Source organism: Tupaia chinensis, unplaced genomic scaffold, assembly GCF_000334495.1.
Source record: "Tupaia chinensis unplaced genomic scaffold, TupChi_1.0 Scaffold000228_1, whole genome shotgun sequence".
Classification (NCBI taxonomy): Eukaryota; Metazoa; Chordata; class Mammalia; order Scandentia; family Tupaiidae; genus Tupaia; species Tupaia belangeri.
This window is the reverse complement of record NW_006159703.1, coordinates 1,968,667-1,989,531: the sequence shown is the minus strand read 5'-3', so window position 1 is coordinate 1,989,531 and position 20,865 is coordinate 1,968,667. Positions and strand designations below refer to the sequence as shown.

At 41.5% G+C, this 20,865-nt stretch overlaps 1 protein-coding gene across 2 annotated transcripts in view; it reads left to right on the top strand.

Moving 5' to 3' along the window:
* The first annotated feature begins 9,298 nt into the window (after window positions 1-9,298).
* LARS1 (leucyl-tRNA synthetase 1) overlaps window positions 9,299-20,865 on the top strand; it is a 71,013-nt gene continuing 59,446 nt past the window's right edge. Inside the window, exons 1-4 of one of the 2 annotated variants that reach the window (XM_027771666.1) lie at window positions 9,299-9,496; window positions 18,634-18,752; window positions 20,060-20,147; window positions 20,519-20,599. In XM_027771666.1, the coding sequence (XP_027627467.1) occupies window positions 9,491-9,496; window positions 18,634-18,752; window positions 20,060-20,147; window positions 20,519-20,599 (294 nt within the window). In that variant the 5' untranslated portion in view covers window positions 9,299-9,490. The remainder of the gene's footprint in view (window positions 9,497-18,633; window positions 18,753-20,059; window positions 20,148-20,518; window positions 20,600-20,865) is intronic. The other variant, XM_006148038.3, reaches the window with a different exon arrangement.

The window sequence follows — 20,865 nt, the reverse complement described above, 5'->3', positions numbered from 1 at the left end:
CCACAGTTTCCTCCCCAAGTTATGTTATTTAATCCCACTGACACAATAGAGATAGTACTCTTTCTTTTTTTTTTTTTTTTGAGAGATTTTTGCTATAGGGTGTGTTTTTTGTTTGTTTTTTGTCTACTACATGGGAGTCCAGTGACAAAACAATTATTCCATCTGCTGGTCCCAGGACATTTTCTCTTTTCTTTTCTTTTTTTTTTTTAAATAATTATTTTTATTTAACTGTACTTATTTATTTATTTTAATTTGACCAGAGAGGAACAGGGGGTAGGAGAGAGATAGAGATATATATAGAGAGAGATGGAAGAAAGGAGAGAAAGAGAGATAGGGAAAGCAAGAAATAAAGCTGCCAGGTCTGGGATTTGAATTACGGTTGGCCAAGTGGGAGTCTAGCGCCCTTAACCACCATGCCACCAGCCAGCACCCCCAGGACATTTTCTTTAAAAAGGAGTTTATTTCATTTTATTTATCATCATTATTAACTTGACCAGAGAGAGCAAGAAAGGGAAAGTAAGAAAGCAAGCCATTGGGTCTGGGATTCTAACTATGGTTGGCCTTGTCGGAGTCCAGTGCCTCAATGACTTCACCTGCCAGCCCCAGTCAGTGACTTCCTTTTAAATATATTTTGTACCTTTGCAATCTTTAAGAGTCCTATCTCTGGAGCTGGCAGGCAGCATGGTGGTTAAGGTGCTGGGCTCTCACATGAATGACCATGGTCTGAGTTCCAGACCTGGCAGCTTGCTTTCTCACATCCCGTTTCTTTCTCTGTGTCTCTCTCTGCTATATCAGTGTTAAAATAAATAATAATAAACAATAATAATAAATAATAAATAATAAATAATAAAAGAATAATAACAATAAATTAATAAAATAATAAAATAAAAATAATAAAATAATGAAAATAAAATAACAATAATAAAATATCAGTAATAAAAATAAATAAATAAATAACTTTTTAAAAAGGGAAAATAATTTTTTAAAAAGTTACAGATATGGGAAGCTCAATAATAGGCAATTGGGGGACCAGCAGCTGGCGTAATGGCTATGTCTCTGGACTCCTATGTAGCCGACCACAGTTCAAGTCCTAGACCCAGTGGCTTAAACTCATGCTGGGTGCATGTGCGTGTGTACCCAAGATCCTGAGAGGAGAATGGAGGAGAAAAGATCGCAGTGTGGCCATTCTCCCCGGGGGGTGATTTCTCACCTTCTATCTCTCTGTCTCTCTCTGTCTTTCTGGCGAACACATACGCCCTATAGCAAAAACCTCTCCGAAAAATATGTAATTGGTAATCTGTCCATGTTTCCTTTTTTTAAAAAAAAAAAAATATTTTATTTAACTTTATTTATTTTTAGTTTGACCAAAGAGGGACAGAGAGAGAGAGAGAAAGGTGAGAAAGCAAACTGCCAGAGACCAGCAGTTAATGTAATGGCTATGTCGCTGGACTCCCATGTAGCCGACTGCGGTTCAAGTCCTGGACCCGGTGGCTTAAACTCACGCCGGGTTTGTGTGCATGCATGCCCAAGATCCCGAGAGAGAATGGAAGAGAAGGGATTGTGGCGTGGCCATCCCCCTGGGGGGGTGATTTCTCGCTTTCTGTCTCTCTGTCTCTGTCTTTCTGGAGAGTGCATGTGCCCTATAGCAAAAACCTCTCAAAAAAAAAAAAAAAAAATAGAAAGCAAGCTGCCAGATCCAGAACTTGAACCGTGGTTGGCCATATGGAGTCCAGTACTCTTAACCACCATGCCACCTGCTGGACCCTCCTTGTTTTTTGTTTTTTGTTTTTCCTTTGTCTTGTCTCCCTCCCTTCTTCCCTCCCTTCCTCTTTTTCTTAAAACAACTTTGGACTGCTCTGTAACGGTGAAGGTAATGATGGTGGCTTTTTGGGTAGGCATGCTATTGGGTCATTGGAAAAGTAATGAAGTATTTTTCTGTTTTTCTATGCAAAAATGCATCATGACTGGGGCCAGCAGGTTGCATGGTGGTTAAGGGTGTTGGACTCTTACATGGTTGACTATGGTTCAAGTCTTGGACCTGGCAGCTTGCTTTCTCACTCTTCCTCTCTCTCCCTCACTCTGTCATCAAATTAAAAAAATAAATAAAGATAAATAAAATAATTCTTTGAAAAAGATGCATCATGACTTCCAATGACCCAATATTTAGAAGCCACAAGCAATTTTTTGATGACTCAATGTCACATTTCCAATATGAACCATGACATGGCCTGCAATGATCTGTGGAATGTTGATGACATGGCAGGCTGAAGCTTGTGGCTTCTGAGGCTGTAGTAGTGTAGCATGAGCGAGTGATTTCTGATTCTGGAGAATTTTAAATATTACCTTTTCAGAGGAAATCTAGACAAGAGGGGTTTAGCAAAATGTTGGCACCTGAAGAGAGTACCTTCTCTAATTTGGTTACTTTTGTCTAAATAAAAAGGTAGTCTCCCTACATATTACTTGTTCCTAGCTCATGTCAATCAGATTTAGAGTTTCCATTAACTGACCAAACTAGTTTCCAGTAGCCTCCCTTGCCTTCCTTCCTTCCCGTCTTTCTTGGACACTTACTATGTATGTACAAGTCATTGGGCTAATCACTACCTAGTGTAGCTCACTGTATTCTCACAGCAAGCCTAAGACGTGCCATTATCCACATTTTACACACGAGGACCCAGAGGTCTCAAAGGTTGGCAGAAGTTGCCTAAAGTCATAGAGCTAGCTGGGGACAGAGCCTCAGCCCAAGGCATCTGGCTTCAAAGCCCACAAATTCAACCACTGAACACACTTGCCTTCGTCTGCTGACCCATTAACTTTGTCAGAAGCTGTATGTGGATTGACCACGGTATCCGTTAAGCCCTGGAAGGATTGTTCCTTTTCTTTATACTCTTTGCTTATATCATTAAAAAAAAAAAAATCATCATTCAAAAAAGTATAAAGGTAAAGGTAAAACATGAATGTAGGAGGAAAAATCATTCAAAGACAAAAAGTGTCTGATTAGGAAGGAAAATATCAACCATATTCATCGAGTGTTGTATGCCTGGGCAACAGAAGTATCAAAAGATGTGCTCACAATCCCTCCCTCAGAGGACCTCGTCATCTAAAAGTCAGGAGGTTGGGTAAATATGCATGAAAAACAAACAGGAAGGGACTCGTTGACAAGCCAGAACTAATTATATCTTTATGGGTCTAAATTTAGAAATCCTGACAAATTACTGAACTGAGTAGAGTGACCAATGGGTTTGGAAAAAAATCAAGGAGAAAATGAGCTCTATTGTGGAGTTTTGAAGAGAGAGTATGTCATGGTTTGACAGTCAGGAAAGGTATAACACACAATTCTATGGTAGTAACTAGCTCATTTAGGCCAGGGTAGAGATTATTACAAGGGGACTAGCAAGTGGCATGGTAGTTAAGGCAGCTGGAGCCCACTGCACAGTTAGCCACTGACCCAGCGTTTTAGAAAACATCCCAAGTGTTTTTGTGTGTATCCAAAAACTCAGAGAAGAGTGGAGAAAGGACTGTGGCATGGCAATCCCTCCAGGGGTGCTTTTACACTTTCTTTCGCTCTCTTTTTGCACTCTCTTTCTGTTAAAAAGAGAGCGAGAGAGGGGGAGAGAGAGGGAGAGATATTATTATGGGATGCAGGTAAGATTTTCCCATATTATTATTATTTTTTTTCCATATTATTATTATTATTTTTTGTTAGTTTTTGCCATAGGGCATATGCACTCACCAGAGACAGAAAGAGGGAAAGTGAGAAATGACCCCTCAGGGGAATGGCCATACTTCAATCCCTTCTCCTTCATTCTCCTCTTGGGATTTTGAGCATGTACACACATGCACTTGGTGTGATTTTCGAGTCACCAGGTCCAGGACTTGAACCTTTGTCAGTCATGTGGGAGTTCAGTGCCTTAACCATCACACCATCTGCTGGCCCCAAATACAAACATACATACACACACACACATACACACACACACACACACACACACACACACTTTTAGAGATATTTTTGCTATAGGGCATGTGTGCTTGCTAAAGAGATAGAGAGAAATAAAGAGACAGAAAGCAAGAATCACCCTCCAGTGGGGATGGCCAGGCTGCAATCCCTTCTCCCTCCATTCTCTTTTCAGGATTTTGGGCACACATGCACATGTACCCGGCGTGAGTTTAAGTTGCTGGTCTACGACTCGAACTGCGGTTGACTACATGGAAGTCCAGTGACATAACCATTACACCATCTACTGGTCCTCAGACAAACATTTATAGACCAGTTTTCCTAAAAAAATATTAAAGGTAGCAACTGACTTTTTTTTTTTTTTTTTTTGAGAGAGATTTTTGCTATAGAACGAGTGTACTCACTAGAGATTCAGAGACAGAGAGAAATCATGCTGGTGATAGGGGGCGTACTGCAATCCCTTCTCCTTCATTTTCTTCTCAGTATTTTGGACAAACACACACACGTCCAGTGCGAGTTTTAAGCTGCTGGGTCTGGGACCCAAACAATGGTCAACTACATGGGAGTTTAGCAATGTAACCATTTTGCCATCTGCTGGTCCCAAGATAGCTGACATTTCTTTTTTTAAATAATTATTTTATTTAACTTTATTTGTTTATTTGACCATAGAGAAAGAGAGAAAGTGAGAAATCAAGCTCCCAGATCTGAACTGTAGTCAGGCATGTGGGAGTGCAGTGCCCTTAACCACCACACACCGTCAGTCAGACCCCAAGACAGCTGACATTTAAAAGTGCTTACTTTATGTCAGACATATATACATACATAAAAAGAATTTATACACATATTTCTTCTTTAATCCTCATAGCAATCCTCTGAGGTACTTATTATAATTACCCTTATTTTACAGTAGTTAGTTGAATTGCCTTAGGTCACCCAGCTTATAAACAATGAACTCCATGTCTGATGCACACCCTGAGGACTTATCCACTAGGCTACCTTTCTAATTTCATTTATCTAGAGAGGTACTCCATATGATCTAGCAAATAACCAACAACTCCCAATTAAAAAGACATTTACAGGGTCAGCACATGGCATAGAGGTTAAGGTATGGACTCCATATGGTTGACTGTGTGTGTGGTTTGAGTCCCGATCCAGTGGCTTGAAAACCACACAGGGAATGTGAGCATGCGTGCTCAAAGTCCTGAAAGGAGGGAGAGATGGAGGAGAAAACAGGGTGGCATGCCATCTCCCCTTAAGAGTGCTTTCTCACCTTCTCTCTCTCTCCAACAAAGATATGTGCCCCCTGGCAAAATTAAAAAATATATACTAAGCTGTAATAATTTTTTTCAAAATATTTTTTCAATCTGTTTGCTTTTCTTCATTGTGACAGTCATCACTATAGCCCAAGACACCATCACCTTTCATCTGGACAATTGCAATGGACTCCTGTTTCTACTTTTGCTCCTTTCCAATCCTTCTTCTGAATGATCAACAAAAAAACACAAGTAGAGGGCCAGCCAGGTGGCATGGTGGTTAAGCAGCTGGATCCCACATGGTCGGTATGCAGTTCAAATCCTAGACCTGGCAACTTGGAAAATCCACGGGGATATTGTGCTGTGTGCCCAAAATCCTGAGAGGAGTACAGAGGAGAAGGGATTGTAGCAGGGCCATCAGCTCTGGGAGGTGATTTCTCATGTTTCCTTTCTCTCTTTCACTCTCTCTCTCTCTCTCTCTCTTCCCCTAGTGACCATACACACACCCTAGAGAAAAAAACTAAAAAAAAAAAAAAACAAAAAAAAAAAAAAAAAAAAAAAGAACCATGTCCCTTCCTTGCTTAAAACTCTTTAATAGCCTCTTACTGCTCCTACAGGTTTAATGTCTGCACCTTCCATTAGACTGTAGGCAGGTGACTATGCCTGTCTTATTCAAATGCGATACCTACAGCATTTAGGGCAGTGTCTTGTACAGAGTAGAAGCTAAATAAATTGTTAAGTGAATGGAATCCAAATGATCCTGGAAAGGAGGAATCTTAGTCACTTACATAGGAAAATCTAAAAGGATGAAGGAAGAGATATACACGTAGGTTTCATACTTTGTAATCACATAATTATTTTATTTTCTGCTCTAATGTCTCATGCCCTTTGGATAGTAAGCTCCATGAGGGCAAGGACCTGTCTATCTTGTTTCCTACACTATTCTAGCTCTATGTCAGGTGCTTAATAAGTGTTTGGTGTATGAATAGTTTCAGTTACCAGTGTGGATTGGAAGGTGATACATTAAAGATGACAAATAGTACTGGTCAGTGCAGAATTGGAACAGGAAGGCACAACCATAGTTATAAGAGCTATGAAAGAGAAGGATTCTTTCACTCATTCTATAAATATTTCTAAGGTACCTACTACATGCCAGACATTGTGGTAGGTATAGTTTCTGTTTGGCACAGAGCTATCAGTCTAGTGATAATTAAACAGACAATTCTTCTTTTGGCTAGAATCACCATACTCCAGTAATTAACCAAAATGACGAATACAAAGGGAAAGAGGAGAGGCACCCATATGTTCTCTAGGCTTTTTAGAAAACATGGAGTGGTTCCTTTGGCAACATATTTGTGAATCTACAAGTTGATATTGTATTCATCAAGGGAATGGGTACTGTTCAAAAAGGAATGCCCCACAAATGTTACCATGGCAAAACTAGAAGAGTCTACAATGTTACCCAGCATGCTGTTAGCATTGTTGTGAACAAGTAAGTTAAGGGCAAGAGCCAAGAGAATTAATGTGCATACGTATTGAGCATATTAAGCATTCTAAGAGCAGAGAGAGCTTCCTAAAACGTGTGAAGGAAAATGACCAGGAAAAGAAGGAAGCCAAAGAGAAAGGTCCCTGGGTTCAACTAAAGCACCAGCCTGCTCCACCCAGAGAAGCACACTTTGTGAGAACCAATGGAAAGGAGCCTGAGCTACTGGAACCTATTCCCTATGAATTCATGGCATGCTGGTGTTACAAATCAACTAGTCTGTGGTATATTAAAAAAATTAAAAAAAAAATAAACAGGCAATTAAATTCACAAAACAAATTTTCCACAAGAAGTCATGAAAGGTGTGCATCAGGAAATAGGGGACATGTCCCCTAACTTGGGATGTCTAAATGGTTAGTAGCTAAAGGAAGAGGGTGTGGAAAATGATGGAGAGTATTTGCATGTATGTAAGTCCAGACATGAGGAGAAGAGCCACTAGTAGGTTTTTCTATGACTAAGGTTTCTTCATAATTTCCTTTCATCCAACAAATTTCTGTTGAGCTCATATCATGGTCCAAGCACTGTGCTGGCCATCATTAGATCTGTATTTCAAAACCCCTAGGCTGTTAGGAAAGTCACGACGCATTTTTGTATGGAAAAACAGAAAAACACATCATGACTTTCCTGAAGACCTAACAATGACTGAAAAAAACATATTCTTATTATATATAGATAACATATATATATATATATATAAAAAGTGAGAAAGCCCCCCCCAGAGGGGATGGTCACGCCGCAATCCCTTCTCCTCCATTCTCCTCTCGGGATTCTGGGCATGCACGCACACGCGCCCGGCGTGAGTTTCAAGCCCCCGGGTCCGGGATGCGAACTGCGGCTGACTAATGGGAGTCCAGTGACATAGCCATTACGCCAACTGCTGGACCACCTCCCCCCCCATTTTTTTTAAGAATTATTTTAATTAAAATTATTTATTTATTTATTATTTAAATTTGACCAGAGAGGAACAGAGTGGGAGAGACAGAGTGCGTGAGGGAAAGTGAGAGAGCAAGCCACTAGGTCCAGAACTTGAACTGTGGTCAGTCATGTGGGAGTCCATGCCCTCAACCACCACACAACCCGCTGGCCCCACCCACCTAACTCTTAAAAGAACTTTGTAGGTGCCGAATGTTTACTAGATTAATAATTAAATGCACGAGTAACTAATCTGACCACCAGAAAGTAAAAACTTTAGATCATTGGTGTTCACTAGAACATTTGTGATGACGGCAGTATTCTGTATCTACACCCTCATATATGGCAGCCACCAGCCACCTTTTAGCCACAAGCACTGTTGAGCATTTGAAATGTGGCTGGTGCAACCAAAGGCATTACTTTTTTAAAAATTCATTATGTTTTTAGTGTTGCTGTGGGGTATGTACTCTCACCAAAGAGAGAGAGAGAGAGAGAGAGAGAGAGAGAGAGAGAGAGAAAGAGAGAGAGAGAAGGGAAGGAAGGGAAGTAAGAAATCACTCTCCAGGGTGATGGCCAGCTGTAATCTCCTCTCCTCCTCTCCTCTGGGATCTTGGGCACACAGGCACAGGCTGCTGCATGATTTTTAAGTAGCAGGTTCAGACTCAATCCTCACAACTGGCCATGTGGGACCTAGTGTCTCAAATGACAGGCCACCTGCCAGCCCCTAACACTATTACTTTTAAATTTAACATCATGTTTTTCTTTTCTTTTCCTTTTTTGCTGTAGGTATTAATTTTGTTTTAATTTTATTTTTGGTTGAGATTTTTGCTATAGGGTGCGTGCATTTGCTGGAAAGACGAGAGAGAGAGAGAGAGAGAGAGAGAGAGAGAGAGAGCGCGCGCGACCGCGCGCGCAAGCGAGCTATCACCGGGGGATAGGGGAATGGCCACGCAGCAATCTCTTCTCCTCCATTTGCCTCCTGAGGTTTTGGACATCCTCCCACACACGCCGGAATTTGAAACGGCAGGTCCGGGACTGGAACTTCAGTCGACTCGGGAGTCCAGCAACGTAACTATCACGCCATCTGCTGGTCCCAATTTTAATTACATTTTAATAAATTCCCACATGGTTAGTGATAACTGCATGGAACATCGTAGCGATGGCGGCAGCGCGCATTCTAAATACTGAGCCGAGCACGGAGACTAGTAGGTTCCCAGGCCCTCACTTAAACATGACGATGGTTAGTAAATGGTTATAAAAGGTCTAAGTGCTGGGCTGTGAATGCCATGGACAGTAATAAATATCTGTACATAGTGACAAGCCGTAATTAGCACCTCGATCACTGAAGAGTAATTAACTTGGCATCCTGGCATCCTGACAGACACCCAACTCCACAGGGTGAAAAGGTTGTAGGCCAGCGAACGCCAACCCTACTCTTAGGTCACACGCGTGGCATTCTTGGGTCCGGAACTGCCTCCTGGTGTTTGTAGTTCAACATGCTCGTGACGTCATTTCCGGAGTCCACTTCCTGCGTGAGCCTAGCAGGTAGACTTCCGGTACCCCGTCTCCTTCTGGGAATTGTAGTTAACGGGCGCCTCCTGGAGGTCGGTTCTCGCGGCCTGGGAACTACAAATCCCGGCAGGCCACGAGGTGCACCGGCTGCAGTTAGCCGTGAGTCTGGCGATTGCCTCAGCCGGGTTGAAGTGTGTGCTTTGGAACCGAGGGAGACCTGGGTTCCCTGAGAGGGAGGGGAAAGGTTGTAACCATTCCTTTGAACCGGACGCTGGGGTCACTGTTGTGGATTTGCAGAGTCGGCTGGGCGGCGCCATGGCGGTGAGTTTGGGCGGGAAAAGAGTCCGCTGTGCCGCCGGCCCGGGAACCAGGCTGGGTCGTTTTCTAGGACTTGCCCATGTGGTAGTCGGCGTCTAGATGGGAAAATCCCTTGTAAAGGGGAGGCCCTGCCCACCCCACGCAAAGGCAGAGTCTTCGTGGAGAATCCCCTTTCTGGCTTGCTGATGTCTTTAACTTTACAGAATGCTCGAATGTCTTATGTGTTATTTCAGTGGGGAGTTCTTCTAAAACTGTGATGGAGAGAACTATGTAACATCGGTTTGTCTTTTCAACAGAAAAATTGAGTGCCTCACCGAAAACATACAAATTTTTGTTCCCGTGGGCATCACGTGTGGTACATGCAAAAACATACAGTGTTAGGCGCCCGTAAGTGCTTTGGAAAGAGAGAGTGGGAAGGAGTAGGGAGTGTGGGGTAGGAATAGGGCTGCAATTTTAAAAGTGTGATCAAGTAGGATTTTGCTAAGAAGGTGGCAAAAACGAGGTAATGGAGTAAGTATGCAATTCTGGGGGAAGAGATTTCTGGGCAGAGGCTACAGTGAGTGAAAAGCAAGGAGGGTTCTATGACTGAAGGACAGCAATCAAGGGGGAGGAGCGTATGTGTGTATGGGGGAGGGTTGATAGTGGTCCTTGGTGGATGCAGGTCATTTAAGGTTTTTTTAGGTTGCTGTAAGAACTTTGATGTTAACTCTGGGAGTCTTTGGAATGTTTTGCACACATAAATGAAAGGATCTACTTCCTTTGGGAATGCTCACTTTGGTGTGTTGACAACAGACTGGTGGTGGAGGAAAGGTGAATAGAGGTGAAAGCAGATCAATGAAAGTTCTGAGTAATCAGTTTAAAGAGGATCGGACCTTGGGCCAAGTGGAAGTAATGCGGGTGATAAGGTTCTAAATATATTCTGATGATAGAGCCAATGAGATTTGCTGATGGATTGGACAGTGAAGATTTGGAAAGTTATGGGAAGAACAGGGTTTGGTTAGAATGTGTGTGAGATCAGAGGATCTTTATTTGGACATGTGAGATTGAGATGTCTATTAGGTATTTCAGGTGAAGCTCTTGAGTAGATATTTAGCTCTATGAATTTGGAGATCAGAGGAGAGATGGGGTCTAAAAGGGATTATTTGGTAAAGCATTATTTTATTTAACTTTATTTATTTATTTAAATTTGACCAGAGAAGGACAAAATGAGAGACAGAGAGAGAGAGGGAAAGTGAGAAAGCAAGCCGCCAGGTCCAGGACTCTGGTGGCAGTCAGCCATGTGGGAGTCCAGCACCCTTAACCACCACACCACCTGCCAGCCCCTAAAAGGGAATGTTAATAGTATTTAAAGTCATGGGACTGGAGGAGGTCACTAAGGTACATATTGGGTGTACTTAGTTTGTACAAGAGATACAAATACAGTTGGGGAATGTCCAGCAAAGGCAACTGAGGAGGGACTAGTGAGGTAGGAAGGCAATCGAGAATGTGGTATCCTGGAAATCAGGTATAGAAAGTGTTTCAAGGAGGAGAGAGTGTCAAAAGCTATTAGTCAAAGTAAATGAAGACCGAGGTAATGACTAGTGGATTTAGGAACATGGAGGACGTTTAACCTGTTTCAGAGGATGCGAAAACTTGATCGAAGGTGGGTTCAAGAACAGATGGGAAAAGAAGAACTAGAGATAATGAATATGGGAAGACACTTGAGGAAGTCTCCTATAAAGGGTGAGCAGAGGAACAGGGTAGTAGATGAGGGCCAAAGAGGATTTTTTTAGGGAGATTTTTTTGCTATGTGATGTGTGCGCTTGCCCGAGAGACAAAGACAGGGAGAGAGAAAATGAGAAATCATCCCTTGCAGGGATGGTCATATCACAGTTTTTTCTCCTTCATTCTCCTCTTGGGATTTTGGACACACACGCACATGCACCTGGCGCCAGTTTCAAGCTGCTGAGTCTGGAATTTGAAATGTCATCTACCATGGGGGAATCCAGTGCCTTAACTACCATGCCACCTGCTAGCCCCAGGGGGTTTCTTTCTTTCTTTCTTTTTTTTGGGGGGGAGGGGGTGATTTTTGTTATAAGGTGCATGCAATTGCCAGAGAGACAGAAAGCGAGAAATCACTCCTCAAGGGGGATGGCCATGACGTAATCCCTTCTCCTCCATTCTTTTCTTGGGATCTTGGATGCACACACACATACATGCCCACTCCTGGCCTGAGTTTTTTTTTTTTTTTTTGGAGAGATTTTTCACTGTAGGGCGCGTGTGCTCGCCAGACAGACAGAGAGAGACATAGAGACAGAAAGCGAGAAATCGCCCCCCAGGGGGGATGGTCACGCCGCAGTCCCTTCTCCTCCCTTCTCCTCTCGGGATCTTGGGCACGCACGCCCACGCGCCCGGCGTGAGTTTTAAGCCGCCAGGTCCGGGACACGAACCGCGGTCGACTACGTGGGAGTCCAGTGACATAGCCATTACGCTAACTGCTGGTTCCCATCCTGGCTTGAGTTTTAAACCACAGGGTCCAGGACTTGAATCGTGGTCAACCATGTGAGAGTACAGCGTTGTACCCACTATGCCATCTGCTGTCCCCCCTCACCTCCAGGGTTTTGTTTTATAAAGATTGAAATTAGGCAATGCTGATATGGTCATAGAAATTAATCTGTAGAAAGGGAATATTAATAAAGGAGAGGGTGATTGCTGGAGGAATGTTTCTGAACAGAATAGAGGGATGGGATCCAGTACATCCGTAGAGGGGTAAGTAGGATTACACTCTTCTAAAGTAACAGGAAAGGTGGCCCGGCATATGAGAACAGATGTGTGTGGGTAGACAGATAGGATGAGGGGCCTTGTGGATGTTTTCTGTTTTCTCATTGAAATAGACAGAAAAATTATCAACTGAGAGTAAGTATTGAAGAGGAGATGCTTTAGTCTTGAGGAAGGAGGAGAAATAAATAATTGTCCAGGACAGTAATGCTATCAATAGAACTTTCTGTGGTGCTGGAAATGTTCTGTGTCACCACTGTCTAATTTGATAGCTTATAGCCACATGTGGCCATTGAGCACTTGAAATGTGGCTCATGAAGCTGAAGGGCTGCCGTTTTCGTTTAGCTTTAATTTATAAATAAATAGGAGTGATTATATGGATAGACCTAGGTAGGAAAGAGGAGACATTGGAGGCTGGGATGGGGGACTAAAAGGGAGGGATCAAGATCAGTTGGTACCCATAGGGTCAAAGAGTAATTGGAATTGGAATTCTTGTTGTATTGAAATCTTTAGAGATAATCGTTTTTATTTTTTTAAAGAATTATTTAACTTTATTTAATTTGACTAGAGAGGAACAGAGTGAGAGAGAGAGAGAAAGTGAGAAAGCAAACTGCCAGGTCCAGGACTCATACGGCAGTTGGCCATGTGAAAGTCCAGTGGCCTTAACCGCCATGCCACCTGCTGGCCCCTGGAGTAATTATTTGTTGGGCCATTCTATAGCCTGGTTAAGGTGGCTGGATCCCACATGGCTAACTTCAGGGTTCGAGTCCAGTCCTGGACCTGGTGGGTTGAGAAACATGCCAGCATATGTGCTTATGTGCCCAAAATCCTGAAAGGAAGAATGGAGAAAATGGATTGTGGCATAACCATTCCCTATGGGAATGCTTTCTCATTTCCTCCTTTCTCTCTTTCTCCAATGACTGCACACACCCTCTGGCAAATTTAAAAAGAAAAAGGATGGGGACCAGCAGGTGGCATGGTGAAAGTGCTGGACTCCCACATGGCGACCACAGTCTGAGTTCCAGACCTGGTGGCTTGCTTTCTTGCTTTCCCTGTCTTTCTGTCTCTTTCTGGTCATATTAAAATAAATAATTAAATTAAATTAAATTAAATAATTCTTAAAAAAAAGAATGCACTAAACTGCTTTTGCTACACTACCTCAAGTACAACTAGGATCTGTTATGGGAGAAGAAAGGAGAGGAATAGATTTTGTGTAGGCGACTTGTCTTCTCTGCTATAGTTAACTTTGTTAACTTATTTTTTTTTTTTAAGAATTATTTTTTATATAATTTTATTCATTCATTCATTTATTTTAATTTGACCAGAGAGAGTCATACACACACAGAAAGAGAGAGAGAGTGAGGGAAAGCGAGAAAGCAAGACACCAGGTCCAGGACCTGAACCATGGTAGGCCATGTGGGAGTGTCCAGTGCCTTAACCACCACACCACCTTCTGGTCCCTGTTAACTTATTTTAACTTGGTGGTCCTTGTATATTATAATTAAAAGCAAGGTTTAACATATATTGGAATAGAGAGAGTAGAAGCAGGTTACTTGTTAAGTTTTGCACCAAAAGGACCAAAGTAGCAATTCTGAATGAGCCTCATTAGTAGTAGGCATGGAAAGCAGTAAACAAATGCAAAGGCTTAGTCTTTCTTGGAAAAGGAAATACCTTATGTAAACATACTTAATTTTATGAAAACTAAAGAGTCCAAATTTCTTGGCTCCTGATGCAAATATACAATCTAGTTCCTAGTCCAGGCTGTTTATTTATTTCTTTATTTTGCGTTTTTACCACAGGGTGCTGTACTCACTAGAGAGAAAGAGAGAGAGGGAGAGTGAGAGAGAGAGAGAGAGAGAGAGAGAGAGAGAGAGAAAGAGAGAAATCACTCCGGGGGTGGGGGTGGGGGACGGCCACACCACAGTCCCCTCTCTGTTCTCCTTTCAGGATATTGGGTACTCATGCATGTCTGCCTGGTGTGATTTTCAAGCCAGTGGATCTGGGACTCAAACCATGGTTGGCCACGTGGGAAGCCAAGGCCTTAAATCATCATGCCACTGGCTGGCCTCTTTTGATTCTTTTATTTATTTATTTTGGAGAGGTTTTTGCTGTAGGGCACCTGTGCTCACCAGAGGGACAGAGAGAAAGAAAGCGAGAAGTCATCCCCAAAGGGGGATGGCCACGCCACAATCCCTTCTCCATTCTCCTCTTGGTATCTTGGGTACGCACGCACATGTGCCTGGCTTGAGTTTAAGCCACTGGATCTGGGATTCGAACCATGGTTGACTACATTATGCCAACTGCTGGTTCCTATTATTTTTTTTTAAAGATTTATTTTATTTAACTTTTTTTCTTTCTTTCCTTTCTCTTCTTTCTTTCCTCTTTTCTGTTTTTTTCTTTCTTTCTTTCTCTTTCACCAGAGAGAGACAGTGAGAGAGAGAGTGAAAGCGAGAGGGAAAAGTGAGACAGCAAGCCGCCAGGTCCAACATCCTTAACCACTACACCACCTGCAGGCCCCTTATTATATTTTTTAATAGGCGTTTTTGCCTTAGGGCATGTGCTCTCAGGGTGATGGCTATGTTGCTGCTGCAGTCCTTTCTCTCCCATTCTTCTACCAGGATATTAGGCACACACACACACACACACACACACACACACACATGTGCTTAACCTGAGCTTTAAGCCACTGGGTCCAGGACTTGAACCACAGTCAGCCACTTGGGAGTCCTGCGACTTAACTGTTATGCCATCTGCATAACAGTTGATTCTTTGATTCTTCTTTTTAAAAAGAAATATTAAATTTTATTTATTATTTTGATTATTCTTTTTAATAAGAAGTACCTATTAAATTTTATTTAGTATTACTTTTTAATCTGACCAGACACACACACACACACACACACACACACACACACACACACAGAGAAAGAGAGAGAGAGAGAGAGAGAGAGAGAGAGAGAGAGATAAAGTGATAAAGCAAGTTGCCAGATCTGGGACCTGAACCATGGTTGGCCATGTGTGAGTATAGCACCTCAACCACCATGCCACCTGTTGGCCTTTGGTTTTTCAAGTAACTTTTTATGTCTGACTTTTTCAAATTAGGGAATTCTTTCTCATTTCCTTTCTGTATTTGTTTACTCCATCATTTCAACTCTTTCTAAGCCTACATTTCTTATTTCTGTTGTTTGTCCTTCCTTCTCTTATATCTCATACTTGCTTAAAAAATAAAAACAAATAGTAAATAGTAAACCATTCTTTTCCCCCCTTTTTTTAAAAGAGTTATTTACTTTTTATTTATTTATTTATTTATTTTAATTTGACCAGAGAGGGACAGAAAGAGTGAGAGAGACAGAAAGTAAGAAAGCAAGCACCAGGTCCAGGACTTGAACCAAGTCAGCAATGTGGGAGTCCAGTGCCCTTAAACACCATGCCAACTGCTGCCACCACTTCTTCTTTTTTTGAGAGAAGTTTTTGCTATAGGGTGCATGCACTTACCAGAGAGACAGAAAGCAAGAAATCACCCACTGGGAGCATGGCCACTCTGCAATCCTTTCTCCAGTCTCCTCTTGGGATCTTGGGCATGCATGCACACGCCTCTTGGGATCTTGGGTATGCATGCACCCACACCTGGCATGAGTTTGAAGCTGCTGGGCCTAGGATGCAAACTGTGGTCAGCCATGTGGGAATCCAGCAATGTAACCATCATGCCATCTGCTGGTCCTAGCAAACCATTCTTTGGTCTAAAATATATAAAACTGAAAATAGTAAAACAGAATTGACAAATTTATGATAGATTTGTATTGAGTCTTAGCTAATTGTAATACTGTTAGTTATTTTTATTACATAATATGTGAGATAGAGGACCAGTAGATAGTATAGTGGCTACGTCACTAGACTTCCATGTAGTTGACCGTGGTTCACGTGCCGGACCCAGCAGCTTAAAACTCATGTTGGGTGCATGTACATGCGTGTCCAAAATCCCAAGAAGAAAATAGAGGAGAAGGGATTGTGGCACGGCCATCCTCCATGAGGGTTGATTCCTTGCTTTCTCTCTCTGGTGAGTGAACATGCCCTATAGCAAAAAAAACTCTCCAGAAAAATCATATATATACATATATATGTTTTTATATATATAAATATATGTATATGTATCATGGATATAAGATGCTTGTTGGAGAAATAGTAGGTTGTATTTTGGTTACACTGAATTCTTTGAATGATATTTCAAATTGCTGTAACCATTTAAAAAGATAGCTAAGAATGCAATATATCTGTGATATGAATAGAAAACCTTTTTGTTTTTTTTAAGAGAGATTTTTGCTATAGGATGCATGCACTTTCTGGAGAGACAGAGGCAGACAGACAGACAGAAAACAAGAAATCACCCTCTAGGGGAATGGCCACATTGTAATCCCTTCTCCTCCGTTCTTCTCTGGGGATTTTGGGCATGCATGCACTTGTGCCCGGTGAGCATTTTAAGCCACTGTGTCTGGGACTTGAACCATGGTCAACTATGTGGGAGTCCAGCAACATTAACAATATGCGATCTTCTGGTCTCTAGACATTTTAAATTGTGAAAGGGCAGAAAGCATGATTGAAAAAGACTGATATTCAGAGGTTGGGTGACTTGGTAAGGGTACCTGTTTAGTAGGTTGTAGAAGTCTAAGTAGAACCCAGACAGTTTCTCATTTGGAAATGCTACAGAATCTTGAAATGTTAGCATTTAACAAGGGGAAAAAATATCTGATTTCAGTTGGAATATAAAATTGTAGAAACTAATACTAATTTTTCAAAACAGAATTATCAATAGATTAATGTTTATTCTATTAATATTTAGCTTTTACACCTGCCTGTTCTTTAAGAGCCATGTTCTACTTGCTACTAGCGATCAGTTCTTTTTCACATTGTCATTAAGTGAGAATGAAGCTCTAACCATTCTTTTCTACAGTTGGAGTGATCTTCTATGCTTTTTCTTTCACTTTCATCGCTTAAGGGATGAAAATCTTGCCAGGTATATCCATTATGCTTGAAATTTTGCATGCCATTTCTGTTTCATTTATTTATTTATTTATTTATTTAATAATTATTTATTTAATTTTATTTAGTCATTGATTTTTTTTTTATTTTGACCAGAGAGATACACAGAGAGAAAGAGAGGGAAAGTGAGAAAGCAAGCCACCAGCTTCGGTATTTGAACCACAGTTGGCCATGTGGGAGTGTCCAGCACCTTAACTACCACACCACCTACTGGTCCCCTCATTTATTATTTTTTAATTAAATTTTATTTATTGTTATTATTTAATTTGGCCAGAGAGAGAGAGAGAAAGGGAAGCAAGTAAGCTGTAGTGGGACCAGCAGCTGGTGTAATGACTGTATCACTGGACTCCCATGTAGTTGACCTCGGTTCAGTACTGGACACGGTGCCTTAAACTATGCTGGCTGCATGTGTGTGCATGCCCAAGATCCCAAGAGGAGAATGGAGGAGAAGGGATTGTGGCATGGCCATCCCCTCTAGGGGGGGTGATTTCTCCCTTTCTGCCTCTCAGTCTCTCTTTCTAGTGAGCGCACGTGCCCTATTGCAAAATCATCTCAAAAAAGAAAGTAAGCTGCAGCAAGTTGCTGAGTCTGGGATTTGAACCGTGACCAGCCACATGGAATTCTAGTGCTCTCACCACTACTGCACCTGCTGGCTCCATCATTTAGTTTTCAATGAATGGATTGTTAATTGTTTTGGAGAGAAACTCCTAATTTTCTTCCGTGAAAAAAAAAAATACAAAGCTAGATGGGGGCCAGACAGTGGCACAGTGGTAAAGGTGAAGCTCTGTCAGCCAGTCCACGTGGGGTGGTTCTGGTTCAAGTCTGGAGACCTCTGTCAGTATGCAGGGCACATACTTGCCCATGGTTTGGGCTGATTGATTGAAGTCTGGGGTGGATTGTAGCATAGAGATCCTTCTTTTTTTTTTTTTTTTAATTTTAAATTGCCTTAAGGGGCATGCATTTGCCAGAGATGGGAGTGGGGAGGGGAGTGGTGGGGAGAGTGAGAAAACACCTTTAACCCTCAAGGGGTGACGGCCATGCTGCAATCCCTTCTCTATGTTCCTGTTGGGATTTTGGACATGTGTGTGTATACTTGCTGTGTTTTTTTTAGGCCATTAGATCTGGGACTTGAATGACACAGTCAGCCATGTGGGATCTAACTGCCTTACCCACTACTGGTTAGCTCTGTAACTCTTAATTTTTTTTTCTTATTTACATTTCAGGGTAACCATGGAAAAATTGATCTGTAAGCAGCTCAGATCTCTGCAAAACTGATTCCTCTTTTTTTCTGTTCTGAAGTAAATCTGCTGAAATATAAAACCAGTTATTCTCTTTTGTTTTATTAGGAAAGAAAAGGAACAGCCAAGGTAGACTTTTTGAAGAAAATTGAGAAAGAAGTCCAACAGAAATGGGATACTGAGAAAATGTTTGAGGTCAATGTATCTACTTTAGAGAAGCAGACCAGGTAAGTAATAGTTTGTGAAGTTCTGTGTATCATTTCTAAAACTTTTGGCTTTATAGTATAGAAACTGCTCTGTGGAATGGATAAGGCAGAATATATTTGCAACGTCTGAAATGGCCTAAAGGTGGTGATTTCCACTTTCTGTGTTCAAATTAGGATTTTTTTCCTAAGGAATTATTTTAAAATTTTATTTATTTATTTATTATTCAATTTGACCAGAGAGAGATGGAGAAGGAGAAAGCAAGCTGCCAGGTCTGGGACTTGAACCAAGGTTGACTATGTGGGAGTCCAGTGCCTTAGCCACCTGTTGGCCCCGCTAAGGAATTATTAAATATTTTTTTCTTTATAAAGTGTTGTGTGTGTGTGTGTGTCTGTGTGTGTGTGTTTAAGAGAGAGACAGAGAAAGAAGGGGAAAAAGCAACCCCCAATGAGATGTGGTTATGCCACAAACTGCTCTCCTCTATTTCTCCTTTTGGGATTTTGTCATGTATACACAAGTGCCCAGTGTGTATGTTTTTTTTTTTTTTTTTTCTTTCCGTTTTTTGGAGAGGTTTTTGCTACAGGGTACGTGCATTCGCTAGAAAGAGACAGACAGAGAGATTGAAGGCAAGAAATCACCCCCCAGCGGGATGGCCACACCACAATCCCTTCTCCTCCATTCTCGTCTTGGGATCTTGGGCACATGTGCACACACGCTTGGCGTGAATTTAAGCTGCCAGGTCCAGGACTCAAACCGTGGTTGACTATATTGGAGTCCAGTGATATAGCCATTACGCTAACTGCTGGTCCCCCCAGTGTGTTTTTGAAGAGCCTAAAGTGAGGATTCGAACTGTGCTTGGCTATGCAGGATCTGAGTCCTTTAACCACAAGACTGGGACTGACCTGAGAGGTCATGCCATGAGGTGGGTCTCCTGCCTGGCCTCTGAGTTAACTAGGACCATAGATTACACTAGACTGTTAGGTTTATTTATTTATTTAAAGAATTTTTTGCTATAGAGCACATGTGCTCACCATAGAGACAGAGAAAGAGAAACAGAACGTGAGAAATCATCCCCTAGCGGGGATGGCAATGCCACAATCCATTCTCCTCCATTCTTTTCTCAAGATTTTGGGCACGCATGTACATGTGCCTGGCGTTTTAAGCCACTGGATCTGGGACTTGAACTGTGGTTAACTACATGGGAGTCTAGCGACATAACTATTACACCATCTGCTGGTCTGGACTGTTAGGTGTATATTAAGTATTTCCTGCATCCATTCCCTCATTTTAAAACGAACTTAACATTTTCTTTTTCATGATTGTCTTGCAGCAAGGGCAAGTACTTTGTAAGCTTCCCATATCCGTATATGAATGGGCGCCTTCATTTGGGACACACGTTTTCCTTATCGAAATGTGAGGTAAAGCTTTCTGTGTGTTTAATTTCATGAGATGGAAAGTCTTTAATAAATACCGTAGAATTTATTTCCTTTTAAGAGAATTCAGAATTCTTTAAGCATAATTTTTATATTTCGATAATTTAATTTTTGTACTCCATGTACATATACATATATGTGTGCAAGGGTCTGGACATGTCTGTATGTTCAAAAGTTAATTCCTAGGTTGAAAGGTGGGAAGACAGAAAAAAAGGACAATATGCTAGAATTCTGGAGGACTATGTTCTAAAGGAAGATGTAAAGGGAAAAACTAATGTTATTTGTAAAAAGATAGCATATTGTATTTGTCTACCATTTAAATTTGTAATTTAAATTATTTGATTTTCTTTCTATAGTTTGCAGTAGGGTACCAGAGAATGAAAGGAAAAACGTGTCTGTTTCCCTTTGGCTTACACTGTACTGGAATGCCTATTAAGGTAAGTTGTGGGATTGGTTTCTATACTTTTTAGCTTAGAGCAAATAATAATATGCAACTCAACACCTTGAAATAGGATTTTCACATATTGCTACATTGACGTGTTTTCTTGGACTGGGATGAATTTGTTATAGTGAAGATGAAAAAAAATTGAAGAAGTGCTTAAATGAAAGGTACATACTAGGTGTAAGTAATTTATTTTTATTTATTTATTAATTTACTATGAGCATGTGTGCTCACCAGAGAGACACAAAGAGAGACAGAGAG